This window comes from Homarus americanus, unplaced genomic scaffold, assembly GCF_018991925.1.
Source record: "Homarus americanus isolate GMGI-L3 unplaced genomic scaffold, GMGI_Hamer_2.0 scaffold18703, whole genome shotgun sequence".
In the NCBI taxonomy this organism is placed as follows: Eukaryota; Metazoa; Arthropoda; class Malacostraca; order Decapoda; family Nephropidae; genus Homarus; species Homarus americanus.
In genome coordinates this window covers 6,008,182-6,028,497 of record NW_024749779.1, presented here as the reverse complement: position 1 = coordinate 6,028,497, position 20,316 = coordinate 6,008,182, and the positions used below count along the sequence as shown (strand labels likewise).

The 20,316-nt window shown below is 40.0% G+C and overlaps 1 protein-coding gene across 1 annotated transcript; it reads left to right on the top strand.

The window, feature by feature from the left end:
- The first annotated feature begins 303 nt into the window (after positions 1–303).
- On the top strand, positions 304–12,934 carry LOC121853789 (trypsin-1-like). The gene is made up of 7 exons (XM_042348153.1): positions 304–475; positions 6,086–6,149; positions 8,599–8,761; positions 8,905–9,113; positions 9,309–9,514; positions 9,766–9,820; positions 11,123–12,934. The coding sequence occupies exons 1-7, from the start codon at positions 407–409 to the stop codon at positions 11,251–11,253; spliced, it is 897 nt and encodes a 298-aa protein (XP_042204087.1). The 5' UTR covers positions 304–406; the 3' UTR covers positions 11,254–12,934.
- The last annotated feature ends 7,382 nt before the right edge of the window (positions 12,935–20,316 follow it).

Sequence of the window (20,316 nt, the reverse complement as noted above, 5' to 3'; positions counted from 1 at the left end):
TCCTCCACGCCTGCCTCACCTTCAACTTCCGCCGACCATCTCACTTTCAACGACTGTTTTCTCTTATATTTATTTATATATACAAATACTAATATTACAGTTATTATAATTGTTTGTCCGTAAGGTGTACGAGCGGGAGAAGAAGCGTGGTATAGGGCATGAAAAGTGTGTGGGAACCCGAGCGTGGAGGCTGGGAGAGCTGTGAAGACTGGCAGTCGGGCGACATCCTGAGCCCCCACCGTTCCATCCTCAGCGCGGGTTTATATGGCCGGCCAGAGAGTGAAAGTTATTAGTGAGTGAGAGAGTGCCAGGCAACGTGCACCCACCCTCTTTATACACCTACAACAGGTCCTCCCTTAGCAGCAGACTAGTGCCCAACGCATCCAACGTTATCGCCACCTGCACCATGTACCTTCCACGCCTCACATTACTCTGCGGGTTGATCCTCCTGGTTCACTTTTGCAGCCACTCTCAGGTAAATATTAAGTCATGAACACCCAACAATAAACTCAACGTTAATACATTTACTATGTTCATGGATATTATTGACGTAGAGCAACAAATTGGTGTTCCAGTAAGTAAGAGTCACACATTGCCGCAGCATTACAACCTAAGACGTTCACAGCCAGGGAACAGAGAGGGGAAGCACCACACTTACTAAAAGTACAGCTATTGTGTGATTGATAAAATTATTCTTTCCTTTCATTTCTGACCCATGTGAAGTATAGATCATCCAGAAAAAGTGTGGTGGAATTACGCTCCAGAATCACCATGGCGCCAACTGGTGCACTTGTACTCACTCCTCCATGAGTCCAGAGGGACGTCATGCACCGGCCAGCTCTTGATTCTCTCTTACAATCAAGTATTGTGTTTAGGTGTTACTTATTACCCAAAGTGACCATCACAAGGAGTTCCTGCCGTCGCGTGAGACAGAGAACGTAAAACTGATGCCGCACACTTGGTTCACCCGGAGCCTCGAGTTACCTTTCACTGATGCTATAGCACAAGACGGTTCAACACTGCAGTTTGTACTGTACACGGGTCTCTAAATGGTAACTGTTTGTGATAATTAAATAACATTTTGTTAACAATGACATCCTGTTCTGGTCCGCGCTTGCTAAATTTCTCTCTACTTTCTCTTCTGTTAAAGTCTCAATAATACAACAATGCAGATCGAGAAACTCACTTACAGGCGTATAAGTGAAAAACTCGGTAAAAAAACATCATCAGGAAACTGAGACAAATGACAAGCTTGTGGTGCCAACTACGGGCGTGGCGACGTCTAGCTTATACACGGTTACTCTTCGTAGGATCAACACAGATAAACATGTTTACGAGCTCAGTTATTATGACGTTTATGAATTTTGCTCAAACCAAAAAACTTCAAATATGACCTCTGTGTTAGTTAAGAGAAGAAAAATACATAAATGTCAGCCTTTTCCTTTTTACTTATTGGTGATGTGAAAAAACAAATTCACATAAGGTTTACCTGGAGGGCGTGTCGCGCACCTAACATTATACCCCACAGTTCACACAGGGTCGACTCGAGAGATACTTGCGATATACGAAGATTATTGAGTGTTACATCAGGAGTTGTAATTGAGGTGTAAGCCAGCGTGAGATAGGGCAAGCCAGGTACGAGAGGCTAGGCGTCATGGGCAGTCATTAACTTTCTCTGGTGCAGCAACAGCACGACCGTGCTGCACCACACTCACTCACCGACTTGGTCCACACTGCCACCTTAACACCCAGTCCCGATATCTTTAATGGAAATAGTTTATTAGCCCCTTGTGTACGGGGGCCTCTTTGTGCTGAATAAAATCGTCTGAAGTTAGCCAAATAAAGTAATAAAAGTGACGTCCCATAGTAAAGGTGTTGAGACAGGTAACCAGCGTGAAGAAAAATGCCAAAAGTAGCCTGGCCTTTCTCGTTATTCTTGACCAGATTTCTATCACGCGGAAAAATCAAATCACAGCTCCATCTAACTTAACGTAACGTAACCTAACCTGCATTATCTTAGGTTGCGGTAGTTTTTTTTCTACAGAATGCCGAAAAAAAACTCGCTATCCGCCGCACATCACATAAGAACATAAGAAAATAAGGAGTCTGCAATAGGCCGGTTGGCCTGTGCATGGCAGCTCCTGTCGAGAGTTACTACCACTCTCTATCATCCATGAATCTATCTAGCCTCCTTTTGAAACTTTCCAGAGTTCCAGCACTTACTACAAAGTTGCTAAGCTTGTTCCACTCGTCCACCACCCTATTTGTGAACCAGTTTCTTCCTATCTCCCTCCTAAACCTAAACTTATCCAATTTAAATCCGTTGCTCCGAGTCCTATCCTGCTCGGATATTATAAGAACTTTATCTATATCCCCTTTAATGATTCCTTTCACCCACTTAAATATTTCTATCATATCTCCCCGCACTCTTCGTCTTTCTAGGGAATGCAAGTTAAGTTTCTTTAACCTATCCTGATATGTAAGGTTTCTAAGTCCCGGAATCATTTTCGTCATTCTTCGCTGCACCGACTCTAGTGAATTGATATCCATTCTATAATAAGGGCACCAGAACTGAACCGCATAATCGAGGTGCGGCCTGACTAGCGCAAGATATAGTTGCAATAAGACCTCTGCACTCTTATTACTTACACTTCTAGATATAAAACCCAATACTCTGTTTGCCTTATTTCGAACATTAACGCACTGTTTTCTAGGCCGTAGGTCCGGGCTTACAAGTACTCCTAGGTCTCTTTCACAAGTCGACTTCTCTAGGTTGATGTTGTTAAGGCTGTATACATTGTCAGTATTTGTTCTTCCAATATTAAGTACGCTACACTTGCTGGTGTTGAATTTCATTTGCCATTTAGATCCTCCTCTTATGCATTTGCATCCTTCCCTGAATTAATCTGCCGCCCTATTTTGGTGTCATCCGCAAACTTGCTTATGTCACTGCTGATCCCAGTATCTAGATCGTTTATGTAGATTATGAACAAGAGTGAGCCTAGTGCTGACCCCTGGGGAACCCCCACTGGTTACACGGCCCCACTCAGATTTAACATCATCTACGCTGACCCTCTGCGTTCTATCGGTGAGCCATGATTTTATCCAATTTAAAACTTTCCCCTCGATACCATGAGCCTTAATTTTTCTCAGAAGCCTCTGATGCGGTACTCTGTCAAATGCTTTGCTAAAGTCTAAGTAAATAACATCGTAATTTTCGTCATTATCTACTACCTCGAAGACTTTCCTAAAAAACGTCAGCAGATTTGTTAGACTAGATTTTCCCTTTGTAAACCCATGTTGAGAGTCGTAGATTAATTTGCTTTTCTCTAGATGCGATCGGATGCTATCTGCTATAATTGATTCAAGAAATTTCCCCACTACTGACGTCAAACTGATCGGCCGGTAATTTGACGCTGATGCTCTGTCTCCCTTGTGAAAATGGGTACTACATTTGCCTGTTTCCACAAGTTTGGCACAACTCCGGTGTCTAGTGATTTTGTAAATAAATTTACAAGGGGTCCGCTAATCTGTTCTCTACACTCTTTCAAGACTCGAGGGATGACACCTGGCAATAGTGGTTCTTTGGTAGGTGTGGGTCTCCTGGTATAAGACACTGGGTCCTCAGAGGACTTAGGAGTACATTAGGGTGACAACAAAGGACACCGTGATTAAATAATTAAAGATTAACCGTAAACTGAATACTGTGAATAATTTGTAAGATTATTACTGAGACTTTCAACTTAAAATTAAGACGAGAGGAGAAAAGATTACCGCAGTAAGCTATTCACAATAAAAATCTACTTTTTGGTGAAATCAAGAATTTTGAAAATTGTAATGTGTGGTTATGGTGGGGGAAGGAGCCTGACTGTGGCAGCGAAGGGTAACAACGCCACGCCACTTTACCAAAAAAGTGAAAGCTAATGTGCTGATACGTTGAGTAATGCCATTACTGTAAAATGTGGACAATTTATTTTACGTTGTTTTCTGACAACAGCTTGAATTGGCTAGTGAAGTGAGCGAGGAAGAGTGACGAGGGCCGTGCAATTCCCCCAAGATATAAAAGTTGTCTCGCACAAAATATTTTTAAGGGAATTAAAGTGACTCTGTAACAGTCTCGAAATACAGGCCCAAACAGCACGATATGAAAAGAAGTGGATTAATTTCCCCAATTTGTCAACCGCGTTTAATGGAGCTTCTTGCTAGACAGTGGATTGCGACGCGCGCGCGTACGGGCGTGTGTGTTTTTATTAGATTTATCCCTGAGGGCAGAGGGCAACCAGTGAGGTCGCCTCCACCCCTCACTTTGCGGTCGCTTCTCCCTCCATCTCCGCTTTCATTTTTGTTCACCTTTATTTTTTCTGTCATCTCTTATAGACTGCTCCATTTCTTGCCTCCCTCTACTTAGCTAACTGAACATATATTGTTAGCATTCAACTTGTCAGTGTTATCAGATCAAGGAAACCCCACCAATAAATAGAAGTCGTAACAGAATATAATGTTTCGTCTTTGTAAACGCTGCTTAACATTATTTTTACTCAATTGTTGTTGTTTTTTTGTCACGAAATAACACGTTTGGTTCATCAGGTTAAAACATGTGTTTGACAGTGTTTCCTGCTTCCCCCTGACAATATGTTTTGCCTCGGGCCCTACCGGTTTCCGGTGAATAAAACAATAAACTTAACTAAACAACAATATCCCAATAAACATGCTCTCAATTTAAATATTCTGTACCTGCAGCCATCTACACATCCACATAATATACAACACTTATTGGGTCAAACAATTAACGGTAGTAAAAAAAAATGACCTACCTACCTCATTTCTCTTATAGCTGACGCGGTCACACTTTTTTGGGGAGGGCCTTATTAAGACTTATTTTATTCCATAACACAGGTAATAAGTGACACCTTTAAAATTATGAATACGTATCATTACTGGTGAAAATAATTATGAATTAGCATGTGGTCCACTAACATCTAAAGAGACACGCGGCTAAAGGGCACTACACCGCCTGTAATGATCATGTCTTCTTCATAATGTACGTGATAGTCGCTGCCAAGGCCCTCTTGGCATCAAGCGTTCTCTGAAGCTTTGGGAAAAAACTAAGCTTTCTACTTGAGTGTTCTCTGGGTATGAGCGAGGGAACACCGCTCTCTACATCTAACTGGCACTAGTCCAGTCACCACCCAGTCATTCTCCCTGCCACCTCACCCGTCCTCCAGTAGCTGACGCCCCCTCACCCACTACGCCACACCCGTCCTCCAGTACACTAGAGGTGCCACCATTTTATCGGTACCTCCTTCCCTCTTTCCCCTCCGGCATGTCACTTGCCGACCCTTTTGTGTAACAGAATCATCATTGCGACCTTTAAATTCTGTCACTCCGGCAAAACAAAACTTTTTACGGTTGAGTCATCATAAACATGGCAAGTGATGCAGGCGAGAGGGAAACTCCTGGACCATCACGTTTGGCTGGAGCTTTCGCTTCCTTGTCTTGACAGTGTTGGTTCGGCCGCTGTTAATAGTTAAATACTACTTACAACTTATCTGAATTTTAAGCTTGTGAGGTGTTGTCTACAAGACTGTTTTATAAGGATACTAGTGTATGATCTGTGTGTACAAAATGCAGTAACATGTAACCATGATAATTTTTAAAGCGCATTAAGACGAAAATGCTAACTATGTGGTGATTGGTGAAATAGTGAGTGGCGTTAGAGTGAAGGGTGACTACCTTTCACACCGGGAGAGGAAGTGGCTATAAAGGTTTATTGGGCTAATGAAATATATATATATATATATATATATATATATATATATATATATATATATATATATATATATATATATATATATATATATATATATATATATATACATATATATACATATATATATATATATATATATATATATATATATATATATATATATATATATATATATATATATATATATAGTGAGGGTAAGGTGGTTGTACCACAACGAAAGTAAAGCTTATCTCTCATAAAGCAGTTAATGGTTTGCTTTATTCATGAAATATTTATCCAGGACGTAAATTTTAACATGTTCTCATTCTATTCCAGGCCGAGGACAGGCGCCTAAAAACCAGAAGTAGAGGGAGGTGTGACGGCGTGTGTAAAAGCTACAGTGAGTAGAATGACGGCCGAGTCGTCTTCGATAATGCTGATACCACTGTGGGCTACACCTCAACACTGTAGTTACCACTACACTAGGCTGTGGGCTACACCTCAACACTGTAACTACCACTACACTAGGCTGTGGGCTACACCTCAACACTATAGCTACCACAACACTGTAGTTACCACTACACTAGGCTGTGGGCTACACCTCAACACTATAGCTACCACTACACTAGGCTGTGGGCTACACCTCAACACTATAGCTACCTCAACACTGTAGTTACCACTACACTAGGCTGTGGGCTACACCTCAACACTGTAGCTACCACTACACTAGGCTGTGGGCTACACCTCAACACTGTAGCTACCACTACACTAGGCTGTGGACTACTCCCCTCCCTTACTACAATTCATCACTCACCACAACTGAAATAAAATTTTCAGTGGATTTTCAGAGAAAGCTGGCGCTTCCAAGAACTGCTTCCCTGAGCTAAAATAGTACAAGACGTCAAAGCTAGTTTTCATGTGCATAGGCCACCAGCTAAATGGCAAATACAGTACAGTGTACTGAACTCCTTTTTGTTACATAGGATAATTTTTCCTTTTTGTAAAACTATGTATTCTATGTGCAAAAATGAAAAAAAATGGACTGAAAACAACTGAAGAGCAATAACGTGACTGCTGTTCTTTAACCTCCAGCAGCCAGAGAACATTTAGAAAGGAGGATTGTGGTCGCCAACCCTCAGATATGAGGACGGTAGATTGACCAGCATAAAACGTCTATCATAAAAATAGTCTGGGTTCTAAGAACGAATCGCAGTATACGTTTAAGTGTCCTCACATTTTAGAAACACAAGTGGTGTGTTTGTTTACGCAAAAATAATGAAGGTATCATAGCACGAATGCATGCCTTCGTTTCGATAATTTTTCTTTTCTTTCCACATCTTAATAATTCTTGATGATTTATCGACTTTGCTTTAACGCTTTCGACCTTCAAAACAAATTTAGCCCCAAGAGTGGTATTTACAGGTATATGCCGATTTACAATGGCGAAAGGTCCCCTTCACTACGAGGATGCCACTTTCAATATTTTATTTGGTTAACGCCAGACTATTTTATTCAGCACAGAGGGGACCCCGTACATAAATGGTTAATGATATTACCCGTATGAGACGCAGGAAAATGTCAGTTGGCACAAAAGGCATTGAATAGACACAGATTACATTTTTGGTGCAGAAGTAAAAAAATAAAATAAAATAATACATTAACGTGAGTAGAATGTCATACTTAAAACCCAGGGAAGTGAAAGACAAGCGATATGTTTGGTATATATACAGTATATGTAAGAGTTTGCCGGATATATTAGCCACTTTCGACGCGGTCTCCTAATTCCGGTGACAGGAACTTTTAAAAACCAGGGTCCTGTCATTGCATTTACTTTACTGTAATGGGGATTAGAAGAATGTAAAATATATGAATCAAATATATGAATCAATAATTAAACTGGGATAATTTTTTATGATCAATATATAATGAACTCTAATTTTTATGGTCGTACAGTTTTAACCAAAGTCTAAGTGAACCAAGTCTACCCACGTGGGCGCAGCTCGATGTCTTGGCCGAGGTAGATATTCTTGCCATATTTCCTGATTCTCTCATTCCCTGGCACACTATCTTTCAGTTAGCCACTTGAACTTCTCATGTAATCATTATTTTTATGATATTCCTATTCTTATTATTAAAAATTTAGTATTATTAATATTAACAATCCTCTTCTTTCTCTCTTTATTATTATTTATACTCTTATGATTTTGCCGCCAGTAACCAGTGTATAAGCAATTAAGTACATGGGCTAGCTATTTACTGGGCAGAAGGAATACAAGAATTAAATTAAATATTTAAAGAAAATAATAATATAAATTTTTAATTATTATTATCATCACTCTCTCTTCCCAAGCTATTACAGTAAATCAGTGAACACAGATATATACAGTATGTGTATAGGTTTTCAATTTATCAATATGGCCACTAGATATATTAGAGATGGCTAGGCTATACAGCAGTTTCAAGCAACAAATAGGTACTCTCAAGTATTGCCCTTCCTCCTGTTGCACCCTATATATTTGCTGTATGCACAATAAAATCCACCTTTTTTTTCATCGTTTGGAAATCGATGAACTCTCAAGCTTTTATCATGTAGTCTGCAATTTGATATCCATCCAAGTACGGCGCATTTACCAGGCATTGTCATAGACTTTCGCACCACGACGGCCAGCTGGTAACTGAGGCATTTACTGAGCTCCCACCCAAGCCAGATGTCATGAGCGGACGAATTTTCGACTCGAAGTGGGTTGACTGGTATAATTCGACTTTGGTTTTAACAATTAATTGTGCCGTAACATGCACGACCTACTTTCTGTTGAAGAAACTAACGAGTGGTGCTCATACCTGAACAGCTTGTGGGACTGTCAACCGAAGCGGACGTGTGGTGGGTGGTACGCCGACCTCCGCGGGCAAGTACCCGTGGCTAGTGTCCCTCTTCTACCGTGGCAAGCTTTACTGCGGCGCCACTCTCATCAACAATCGCTACCTCATCACCGCCGCTCACTGCGTCAAGCGGTCAGTCTCCCTTAATCTTCGTCTAAACTGTTTTTACTCATTATGACTCACTATTGTTTTACTGTGTGATACTGGATTCAACTTCACCTAATGTAGTTTATCGGTTTAAAATGAAAGCAATCGACTTTCTCGGTGTTCCCCAGGGTGAATCTCAACAATGTAAAGATCGTGCTGGGCAGCTACAACAAGACCGATGTGCATGAACCATCGAGACAGGTCCGTAAGGTAGGCACTTGGTGGGCTCACCAACTCTTTGACCGTCGCTCCTACAACAACGATATCGGCATCATCATGCTGAATGAAGAGGTCGAAATCACCAAACACGTCAGGCCCGTGTGTCTACCCGTCTCAGGTGAGTTGTTCCAATTTGAATAAGTAAGTCTTTTTACTCACTAATATTGTACATTTCTTACCGAAAGACATTAACCCCTAGTTGGGGAACTCGCACACAACGTGATAATTAAAGAAAGAATATTCATCTATCTTTATCCCCTTGTACTATTACGTCCGAGGTATATTTAGTTACCACCTACGACTCGCACCACAGGTGATGGGAACTACACGGGTCTGACAGGCATCGTCCCAGGATGGGGGAGATTGTCAGAGAACGGTTACCCCAGCGAAGTGGTGCATGAGGTGAAGGTGCCAATCATCAGCAACGAAGAGTGTAAAAAGAAGAAATACAGACCAAGTGAGATCACCGACAACATGATGTGCGCTGGCTACGACGAGGGCAAAATCGACGCCTGTCAGGTAATGACGTCATTCAGTAAAGGGCTAATATACACCAGTCAAGGCTTGGGATTCTGTGCTACCTACAGTATACAGCCCTAAATATATTTCACAAATATCGATTATTACTTCTGGTGCATCATTTATAAGTGAAAGTCATCATTCATTGCTAGTCTACTAGTATAACAGTACACGTGTATAAATACAGTACGGTATTATGATTACGACACACACACATATATATTCTTGTAACTGGCAACATAATATTACAGGGTGATAGCGGCGGTCCTCTTCTCCTTGATACCGGCAAGAATATTGAAATCATCGGTAAGTAAAAGTTACCCCAGCACCTTGTGGCACGTCACATTGCTCCGCTGCAGAATATGACGAGTTGACGTACCCAAAATAAACTAAGCACATGGTATTATTAAACAGTCACTTTGCCACACATGAGAAGCATGACTACACTTGAACTTGCTCTGTCTCCTCCTCGACGTTATGACCATTTTTTTTAACTTCTTCCTTTCAATTAACATTAGGCAACTTTCTTCTTGACCATTCAGTTGATGACACATTTCTTAGAAGGTATATAAGTCTGATTCTGATTTCACTAATTCTGTTCTGAATTTAAAACGACTAAAATTATTTGGGTGAATATATTGAAAATTATTTAACTGTAAGCTAATCACAATATACTCAATATTACTAAAACTTCTCATGCTCAAAGTACTGTACTACGGTAGACTTGTGTGGTTAATATGGTGTGCCGGGATTCGACAGAAATTGGAGGAAGTGCCAGAATTTTGCCCTCCTCCACACAACCCAAGTTTACATTAGTGCACACACATTAATCCATCTGATCCTAGCGCCTTCTGACGACTTACCTCACTTCCTGAAGTGACATCAGTTTTTAGGATTCATTTTGTTTATTGATATGACCAAATATTGACAGAAATAACAAGTAAGTCTTTTCGGTCGGATAAATATTATTAGCATGTAAAATCACATTTATCTCTAATACCACAAAATCATTTGGCCTTCTGGAAAAGGTCCCAGTACTTTTATATAAGAACTTCAAGTTGTCTATATAATGATTATATAGTATAGCGATCTAGGCTCATTTATCCACGGCACATAACCCTGTCATCATACCTAGCGTTCAGACCGGCTAATCACTAAGGACCGTATTAGTTTAGCTGGTTTTCTCCTCTCACTTCATCTGGAGATTCTCTGCCGTATTCCAGCTGTGTCACCTTGTGATGCTTCCTGTGTACATCATTATGTCCACCGAATCCCACCAACCATTTGCCTGAAGTTTAAACACATTCATATATCATCCATTCCACTCTACCCCACATCTAATTCTCAGTAATGTTCACTCTGCTGATCTACTACATTCACATGTACAACTTTATTAAAAAAAATCTGAAGAGGTAGATTTAATTCATTTAATGTCACCTGACAGACCAGAACATACATGGACCCATTTTCAGAAATAGGTAAATAAATATATCAAGTTAAATTGACACTAAGAAATAAACATGAAGACACCACAAAGCTTCTCAGCGCAGTAGGTGTTCGTGCTGTACTGATTGTGACCACTAAACCAATTTTGTTACAACCTTGCAGGTGTGGTGTCGTGGGGCCAGGGGTGTGCTCGTGCTAAGTACCCGGGTGTCTACACCCGCCTTGAAAAATACATGGATTTCGTCAACTCAAAAATTTATGATCAAGGCTGCTTCTGTCCTCCCCCTAATTAAAACCTGGTCATCATGAAGCTTCTCTAACTTAATTTATTTATCGGTTTTCATCACGTGAAAACAGCCCTACTTTGTAGCTAATGTTTATATTATTCAGTAGCTACATCGTTATATTTATTATCAGCACTAACAAGATGCTTAATGACGCAAGCATGACATCACAGGTGAGTCTTTGATACGTGTGTGGCCTCGGGTTACTGTGGCCATGAATTAGTATAATATATCATCCGTAATGTTCCCTGCACCTTTGTTATCACCTGTCCTCTACCATCATGTAATGTTTGATCCAGTTGTGAATTTTTATTATCTCCAATAATAACTCCTTCATGTACTTATAAATAATCATCGCTTCATTATTGTATAACAGTTTGACACATCTTACAAAGTAAATCACATTTTACTACTTGTCTTATGTTGTGCCGAGTCGTAGATGCAGAAACTGGATGTTACAGTACATCAATGAACACCACCACCGTCATGTAGTACAGTCCCTAACAAGGGCAACATTGTACGACGCATGTGATCAATACATTGCCAGTATGTTGTAAGCAACATTGTATTACTAAAAACTTTGCCAGTCCATACATACGTGTATTTAAATACGCGCACACATACACGCAAGTTCATTGTCGCCATTTTTTTTCTCTTTATCCGGTTCATCAATTGTGACACAAATATTATTCGAATGGATGCATGGTAAGACTGATCCCCGCTCACTGTCAATTTCCTTTCTATAATCTGTGGTTAAGGAACAAGTTACGTTTCTAGTTATTCCATATTCTAATCTCCAACTGTTAGGGAGATTGAAGTTATTATAAAAAAAATACGTTAACTTTATCACCCAGTTGCATATATTTCGGTAATAATTCATATATGACTACGATATCTAAAGATATAGAAATGTTTAAGAATGCGTATACAATTGTAGGGGCCTTTACTAAGGAGACTTAAGGAAGCACTACCAAAGAGAAGTAAAGGACTACTAGCGAGGAAAATATGAGTCTATATATACCTGCATGTCATCCCATTGAGTTATTATTTATGTGACCAAAGTGATGCCGTAGCACCACTGACGCCTATTACACATTCCAAAAGTGAGCTTTCTCTGGCATCCATTGTTCTTCCCTAGACCTTCATCGTATTTGATTCTTTTGTTCTCTATCTCCCATGGACCATTTAGTGCTGCGTTCACATTTAAAAGACCAAGGATCGAAAATGAGTTTTGGGCAGTGTCCGGTATAGGTCAGTGGACTACCCTACCGAGTCAGTGAACGTGGGATGCTCAAACAAGGCCAGTCTACCACTGCAGGGATATCCATTCTTGAGTATATTACCTGTCACTGGAAATTAATTAACCTAATATATTTAAATTGTCATTACATTAATCGACTGATCATAAAAACATAACGTAATGTGATTTCCAGTTTCGCATGCGAGTGTTGCCTTGTTGCGATGTATGTGATAATGTGTCTTATCTGTTATTGCTATTATTGTAATAAAAGTACAAATCTGTAATTCATCTTGGGCAAACAATAACATGACGACCCTAGCTTAGAAACCCGCTAGTTTAATTGTAAGTAAATGTACCAGGTACTTCTAATATACTATATACCATACGTATTTGAGCCTCCATCTTGTGCTGTCAGTTGACTTGTGTAATAAACGCATCACATTATAAACATTTGAGTTTTATTACATCATATTATAGGGGCGTGAAATGCAAAATATAAAGTTGTATAAAATGCAAGAGAAAGTAACTACAGATTGGAAACTAAAGACGTCTTCCACGCGGGACCGTGGATGATGGTCAATAATTCATCTGCTGTGACAGGGGCTAAGAACGCAAATATCAGTTAAGCCCAGAAAAAGAAAATGCGTCTTCTTATTTCTATTCCTTTGGATTTGTCTATTGTTAAAATTAATATGCAATGAACTACTGTCAGCTCTAGAAACAGATCTAGTTTGAGAATTAGTGGGAAGGGGAAAATGTGAAGAAGAGTGAAGAGTAGAATCATCAGCGTAAGAATGGATAGAATTAGTCGTAGTGTTAAGAATCATTGATAAAAAGAAGGAAGAGAGTAGGTGAAAGAACAGAACCCTGCGGGAAAACCACTATTGGTAGAGAAGTAGCGAGAGATCGATCCTCGACAACAACTGCCATGGATCGGTTCTCAAGGAAGCCAAAAATTATAGAACAAAGTTGGGGATAGAAACCATAAGAGGGAAGTTTAGAAAGCAAAGACTTGTGCCAAATGCTTTGGAGATGTCGAGGGCCACGACGAAAGTTTCCCCAAAACACCTAGTTTACAAAATTACAAGACTAAATTATGCCTCGGCATAATATTATTTTACCATCTACAATGGGATTCAACTACTGTGCAGCTATAAATTGTTCCAACACCAAAAGGAGCAGAAACCTGTCTTTCTTCAGATTTCCAAAGGATCCAGAGGTGTGTCGTGAACCTACTTTAGTCCGACAGCTAATGGGGTGTTTGTGTGCAAAAAAGGTACCCTAAATTTCTGTGGATTATAAAAATAACCATATTGAAAGGTCGTAAAAAAATGTAATTGGTCATGCAATAGCCTGTCAAATGTCTAGATATAGACACACCAACAGTCACACCGTGAAAAAAAAATGCACGTATTGTGGTCCATACAGTTCACTCGCACAGCTCTAACTTCTTTGTCTTTCAAAAAGTAGCCTCCAAAATTGCTCTGTATGTTGCCAATAAGTAGGAAAACAAGTGACTAACGTTTCATAAAAATCCCAAACCACCTAGTCAGTGATCATTATACAATACTTACTGAATACACTGTTGCATATATCAAGTGTGAATCCCATCCTCAGCTCAAAATTAGCATCCCAGATAATCTTAAATTGCACTTCAAGGCTTACATCCACAGATGGTATGCTGGATATACACCTGGGTCATTACCATATATTACACCACCTGGGTTAAGTCAAGGAGGAAGGAGAGCGGCACTAAACCACCTCTGTGGATACATGACCCTATCCTCTGCCAACACTTATAGTCAAAATAAAAGTAGTGATAACCTCCTGCCATTCCTCAAAGCTAACAGAGCATTTCGCGAACTCAAAAATCAGATGAGAAACACCTATTGGGAAGAGTTCTTGCAGGGTATTAACAGAACAACGACTCTAGCATAAGTGTGGAACAAAATTAGAGCCATTACCAAGTCACCCACCCCAGTTCAACTTCATCAAAGCCCCGCAGAATACGCTGAAATGTTATTAGACGAATGGTCTGGTGTGTCACAAGTCTGCCTCCTGACATAGAGCAGCAGGGTATTTAAAGGTGGCGGGAGACATATACATCCCCTCATATTCTGTTTCAGCATTATACCTATTATATTAGGAATGAGAATTCACACAATTATTATGGTGTATTTCATAAATTTGATTTTGTCTTGCCTTGAAAGAGGGACATGTAAGAATGCATACTCGATGTTACTATATCAAAGAGTTCTGATGAGGCTTCGAGAGGGAGAGCTAGGGCAAGGGGTGGAGTTACCCTCCTCCCCATCTCTCGTGCTCTGGCTCAATGAATTACGTGATTAAATATCTTAACAGTCAAATGGTTAATATATGATGAATCGCTATATTAATACTCAATTCAAGTAGCTAAACAACTCTTTCCCCACTGTAATTTTTTTATTAGAATAAGCATAGCCGGAGATGGTATATAAAACCAACACTAAATTCCCTTTTGTTACCGTACAGACCTTACGTTTTTTGCTAATTTATTTTATTTATTTATGGCTTGGGTTGCACTATATTTAAACTGGGGTTTTATCGGCAGGAATATATGGCACAACTTCCCGAGGTCCAGTAAAAATAAGTATATATTAAATGCGTCCTCCGAAAGCGTAATGCACAAACTTATTGCTGACATTCCAGCTCAGCCGAATAAAGCTGTAATATGTTATGCTGAGATATCTGCATTATGGCACAGACCAATCCCAGGCTCCAAGCCTAACTGGATGTATTTGGTCGGAGGGCTGTGGAATGTGGTCTCATAATATCTGTTGAAAGAGGGTCCTCACCCTCTGCCTCTTAACTTTATCATTAACAGCATGCCCTTGGAACTATGTAGCTCTTATAAATATCTTAGAATTAATGTGAATTATGCGAACTTCGTCGGCAACCGTCGTACCAAACTATTGCATCGCATTAAACCTATCAGAACCCTTGTTGGTAAGAGTAACAACAAGTAACAACATCTATGCTCGTAATTTTTATCTTCACTTCATTTAATCAGAAGTTGACTATCATGCTTTCCATCAAGTAACTATTCGCTTTAAATAACCAAACAGCCTGGAGGTAGTACAAAATGAAGCCATGCGCATCATTCTCGGATGCCCAAAATCTACCAGTAAACATGAGGAAAGAGTCCGGGCTGCCCTCTCTATCTGAGAGGATAGTTCTACCTAATACCATGTTTTGTGTCAAACTTTTGAAGAACATGTAAAGACTGAACAACTGGGCCAGCACAACACAAACTGAACTAATGGGAATCTACTTAGCCACAGACTACCTTAAATCAAATGGAGGTGGGGTGATATTCTGTAACTCTCAAAGTGCTTTGAAATCAATGAACAGACCGTCAGGCTTTATGTCTAAAGTTGTCTGTGATATTAAAAGAAGTGTTATAACTGTTAAGGAGAACAACTTCCGTATTGAATTTGTGTGGATTCCGTCCCATGTTGGAATTAGGAATCATGACTGTGCTGACAGACTGGCCAATGAGGCATGTAAGAAAGAAAATGTAGACCTCCCTTGACCCTTATATCTTGAGCGGCAGGGCGATGTGACGCCACCATTTTTACGTAAATTATTTCCTAGCTTATAAAGCACTGAGAGACGGCTTACTACTGTCGTGTGATAAATTTTCATCATGTTTACCCCTCAATTTCCCTCTTCCATGCCCTGCCCACTATTGGAGATCATGGGGTAGAGAAAAACGAAAAAAATAAATAAAATAAAAATACTTAAAATAGGAAAAAGTTGTCGTTTCGTTTTTATTACGTAATATCGTCCAAACAACATATCTGGAAAAAATGAACGAGCTCTAAAAAAAACTTTCTCGTGATAACTGATAATCATCTCCACTTCTACCAAAATAAGTTTTTTTCTTGTGCAATTGGCGATTTAAAAATTACCTTCATTTCTGGTGGAAATGAATAGTTATGGAGATATGATCCAACCCCACTACCGACTACGGTATTTGGATTGTACAGAGTGGGCAGGGCTTTGAAGTCGGGGGAATTGTGGGATAAAATTCATGTAAAAAAAAAAACCTAATCAAACCTAAGGAAACCTGAACTAACTTGAACTTACCTTTGTCTTGGTGATTTTGTTTTTATCAAAAGCAAAGGTGTTTACTTCACGATAATAGCAGCCTGCACCACACCTTGAGTAAGCCAAACACCAGGAGCCTTGAAAATGCCAACAGATGCGTATTGTCCAAAACACGTTGAACAGTTTCCCACTTATAGACGCAGAACACACTTAACACGACGAAAACATAACGAGACTGAAAATTTCCGATCATTTTCATTCCAAATACTTGCGCATGAGCACATCGTTCACGTGACAGTGACGTACCCTCATTGGCCAAATGTGATCACGTGAGGTTCACGTTGAGAAGTAAACATTAAATACCGCAAAATTTACTCCAATGAACTGAAGTCAATGACATACAATTGTCATTACTTCACAAATCAAAGTAACTGCCAAAAATGCAATAAATTGAAGTATTCTTATTTTGGTAAAGATTCGTTTTCGGACCAACACGGAAACTACAAAAAAAAAGGAGGTTTTCTGTGTGTTTAAAAGGAACCAGACTTTCATTTACGTCGCAAATGAGCCATGGTTGTTTAAAGTGGGCAGGGCTTTGAAGTAGTGGGAAATTGTGGGGTAAAATACTAAAAAGAGCACCAAACAAACCTTTGAAAACCTTACCTAGCGTTTCTTAACCTATAAAAACCCTACCTTACTCGTGTTTTTGGTGTTGAGTATGTGATGGTGGTGTTTTCAGCGTTCAGATGTGGAGGGGACCCATAAACCCGAAAGCAATTCTTGACCGTATTACAAGTTAAGAAAAGTTAGTTGAGGTTTTCAACGGTTTGTTTGGGGGTTCTTTTAAGCATTTTACCCCACATTTTCCCTCTACTTTAAAGCGTTGCCTACTATGAAGAACCAATAATGTTGGTAATTTATGCATCGTTGAGGCTATAAGAATATGCAAGCTTTTCCTTCTGGTAGATATATCATCCTTGTTACTGACCAACAATCTGTGTGTGGCCTTGGTGTTCGGTTCTAAAATGCTTGGTAAAATAAAGAACAAGAAAACATAACAATGGAGTAGTGAGCTTGGCTGTTACAGGATGAGAGACAGCGGATGTTAATGAAATGTATTTTGGGTTCATGTCAGGCAGGGGGACTACAGAAGGGGGTATTTATGGCCTGGTAACTTAAAGACAAATACCTATGGAAAGAGAGTCAGTTTTACTGTGTATTTGCAGACTTAGAGAAGGCACTTGACACGAGGCAGTGCAGTGGGCAATGAGAAAGTTAAAGGTGATAGCACTGGGTAGAGGAAAATTTAAAAAAATGGAAGGATGGAATGGAATCAAAGGCTAAGAGAGTATGTACTGTACTGTATATAGTAAAAACAAAAGTATTGATTAGTGGCATGGCTGAAGAACCTATGGTGGAAAGAGGAAAATGGCCTTGTGCTGTCTGTAAGAAAGGTGTTTGCAGCAACTCAATAATGTGTTATGGGTGTGAAAGATGGGTATGCATTAGGTATAATGAGTATATGGCAGACTGTAAAATGTTGTTGACTTTAAGTGTACTGAACGGGCAGGTAATCAAGTGGCCCAAGCAAGGCTGGAACCCTATATAGGGGATATATTCTTGGATTATGTCAATGAGTTCTGCTACCTGGGTAACATGGCCAGAGCTAGGGGTGGTGCTGAAGCAGCTGGAGCTAGCTCAGTTGCAGTAGTCAGAAGTAGCTGGAAGTTTATAAAGTTAGTGGTGGTAAGAGGACCTACCTTCTCTTCATGTGAAAGGAAAGATGTATGTATGCAACTGGCATTAGATGTGTGATGTTGCATCGCAGTGAAATGTGGGCTGTTAACGAGGATGACATGTGTAGGCTTGAGTGGAAATAAAATGAGTGGTAAAATGAATGTGTAATGTGATGTTGAGAGAGCTAAGAGGGTACTGGTGAAACTTTATATACCACAGATCTAGACTGAGATGGTTTGGGCAGGTGGAGAGAATGGAGGAGAATATGAATATGAATATGAATGTAGAGGGAAAGGGAGATAGGGTAGGCGAAGCATGACAGGGGTAGAGGTTGTAAGATTGATTTCAGAGCTAGGAACCTGACAAGAGAGGCTGCAAGAGACATTGCAGCATGGAGAGCTGCCATCAGGTAATCACAGCTAACCATGCATTGTGGAAAGTGGTTGTAAAATAGGGATGATATGATAGATTGAGCTTAAAATCCCATTTTCGAATCAAGCCCATAGTTAGGCAATTTAGGTATTGCATGCACAAGGAGTAGACGGTTAATCTTTGATTATCTGATTGTGTTGCAACCCTGCCTCGCCATTAAGGGGCTCAGAAGTCCAACTTATAATGCCCAGTTCCCAATGTGTAAGAATGGGTTGGTGATAGGAAGGGCATCTAACCATTAAACGTGCTTCAAATTTGCCTTATGGTAACCTGGACACCATGCCATCTGGTAATCATAGCAATTGTGGAAAATAGCTGTAAAACAGTAGTGATGCCGGCTTTGGGTCTAGAGCCAGAAATCCCTTTTTATTGGTGATTGAACTAATTACCATCCCTTAGAAAATCACCTTTAACACCTATCACCCTTAAGAAAACGAGATTGATAGCAACAATTGACATTTAACCACATCTTGTGGAACCAATAATCCATCCACTATGGTCACAAAAAACATCCGAGGAGCAGAAAAAAGAGCTATAGTTATACTCAGTGACCATAAAACTTCCAACTCCAAAATGGCGAAAACAGTAAAATAATAGGTTTAATTCTATTTCAGGTATTGTATCACATCATACATATATTTGAGCAAGTGGCTTTAGCTCAGTGGTTCTTAACCTTTTGTGGAGCAGCATCCCACCCCCTTAGGATCAATCTTGAATCCACAGTGCCCCCCCCCCCTCCCCTCAATACCAAAGGGCTTAATAATAATTTGTTTCAAGTTTCAGTTTCACTGCCTTTATTGCCTCTCTAGATCCAAATAAACAGACAGGTTGAATAGTTGGGTTGAAGGGGTTGGGTTGATTGGGGTTGTGCAGGGTGGATCGAGGAATATCAAAAGGAAGGGGGGGGGGGTCTAAGAAGTTGTGGGTAGGGGAACATGGTGAGCACAGTGAGTCCACCCAGCTAGGGAATCTTTAGGGGACACTGTAAAACCCACATAAATATTTTTTTTAAATCTGACCATTATCACAGGCACTTTGAGGCCATTTTGAAAGCATGTGCATTTGATATTGAGATATTCTGAGGTTAATAGTAATTACTTTTTGCAATACAAAAACACCTAAGTACAATGCTGCATTAAAGAAAAGTATTGGAATTTCTCATGAAAAAAAGGGGGGGGGGGGATCTGGACTCCCAGGAACCCACCCCCTAGATCCGTCTATGTTGTGTTGATGGGGTAGGGTTGAAAGGGGTTGCATTGACAGGGGTTGAGTTGACATGGGGATGAGTTTACCAGAGGTGAGTTGGCTGGTTGTTGAATTGTTAAGGGCTGGGTTGACCTGGAGTCCAGTGACTGACCACCATATCTGTAGCTATTCCAGAAGCACTGTCCCAGCTCATTCAAGCAGAACTGCATCTTTAATATGCATTTAAACACTGGTATTCTATTTGCATCTCATTTTTACGTTAGTCTTTCTGCTACTTCTTCATCTCCCAAAAATTTCATTATCGCTGTGGGGAAGCCCTGAAATAGAATGACATCTCTGGTAATACTACATAAAATTAAGATTGAGAT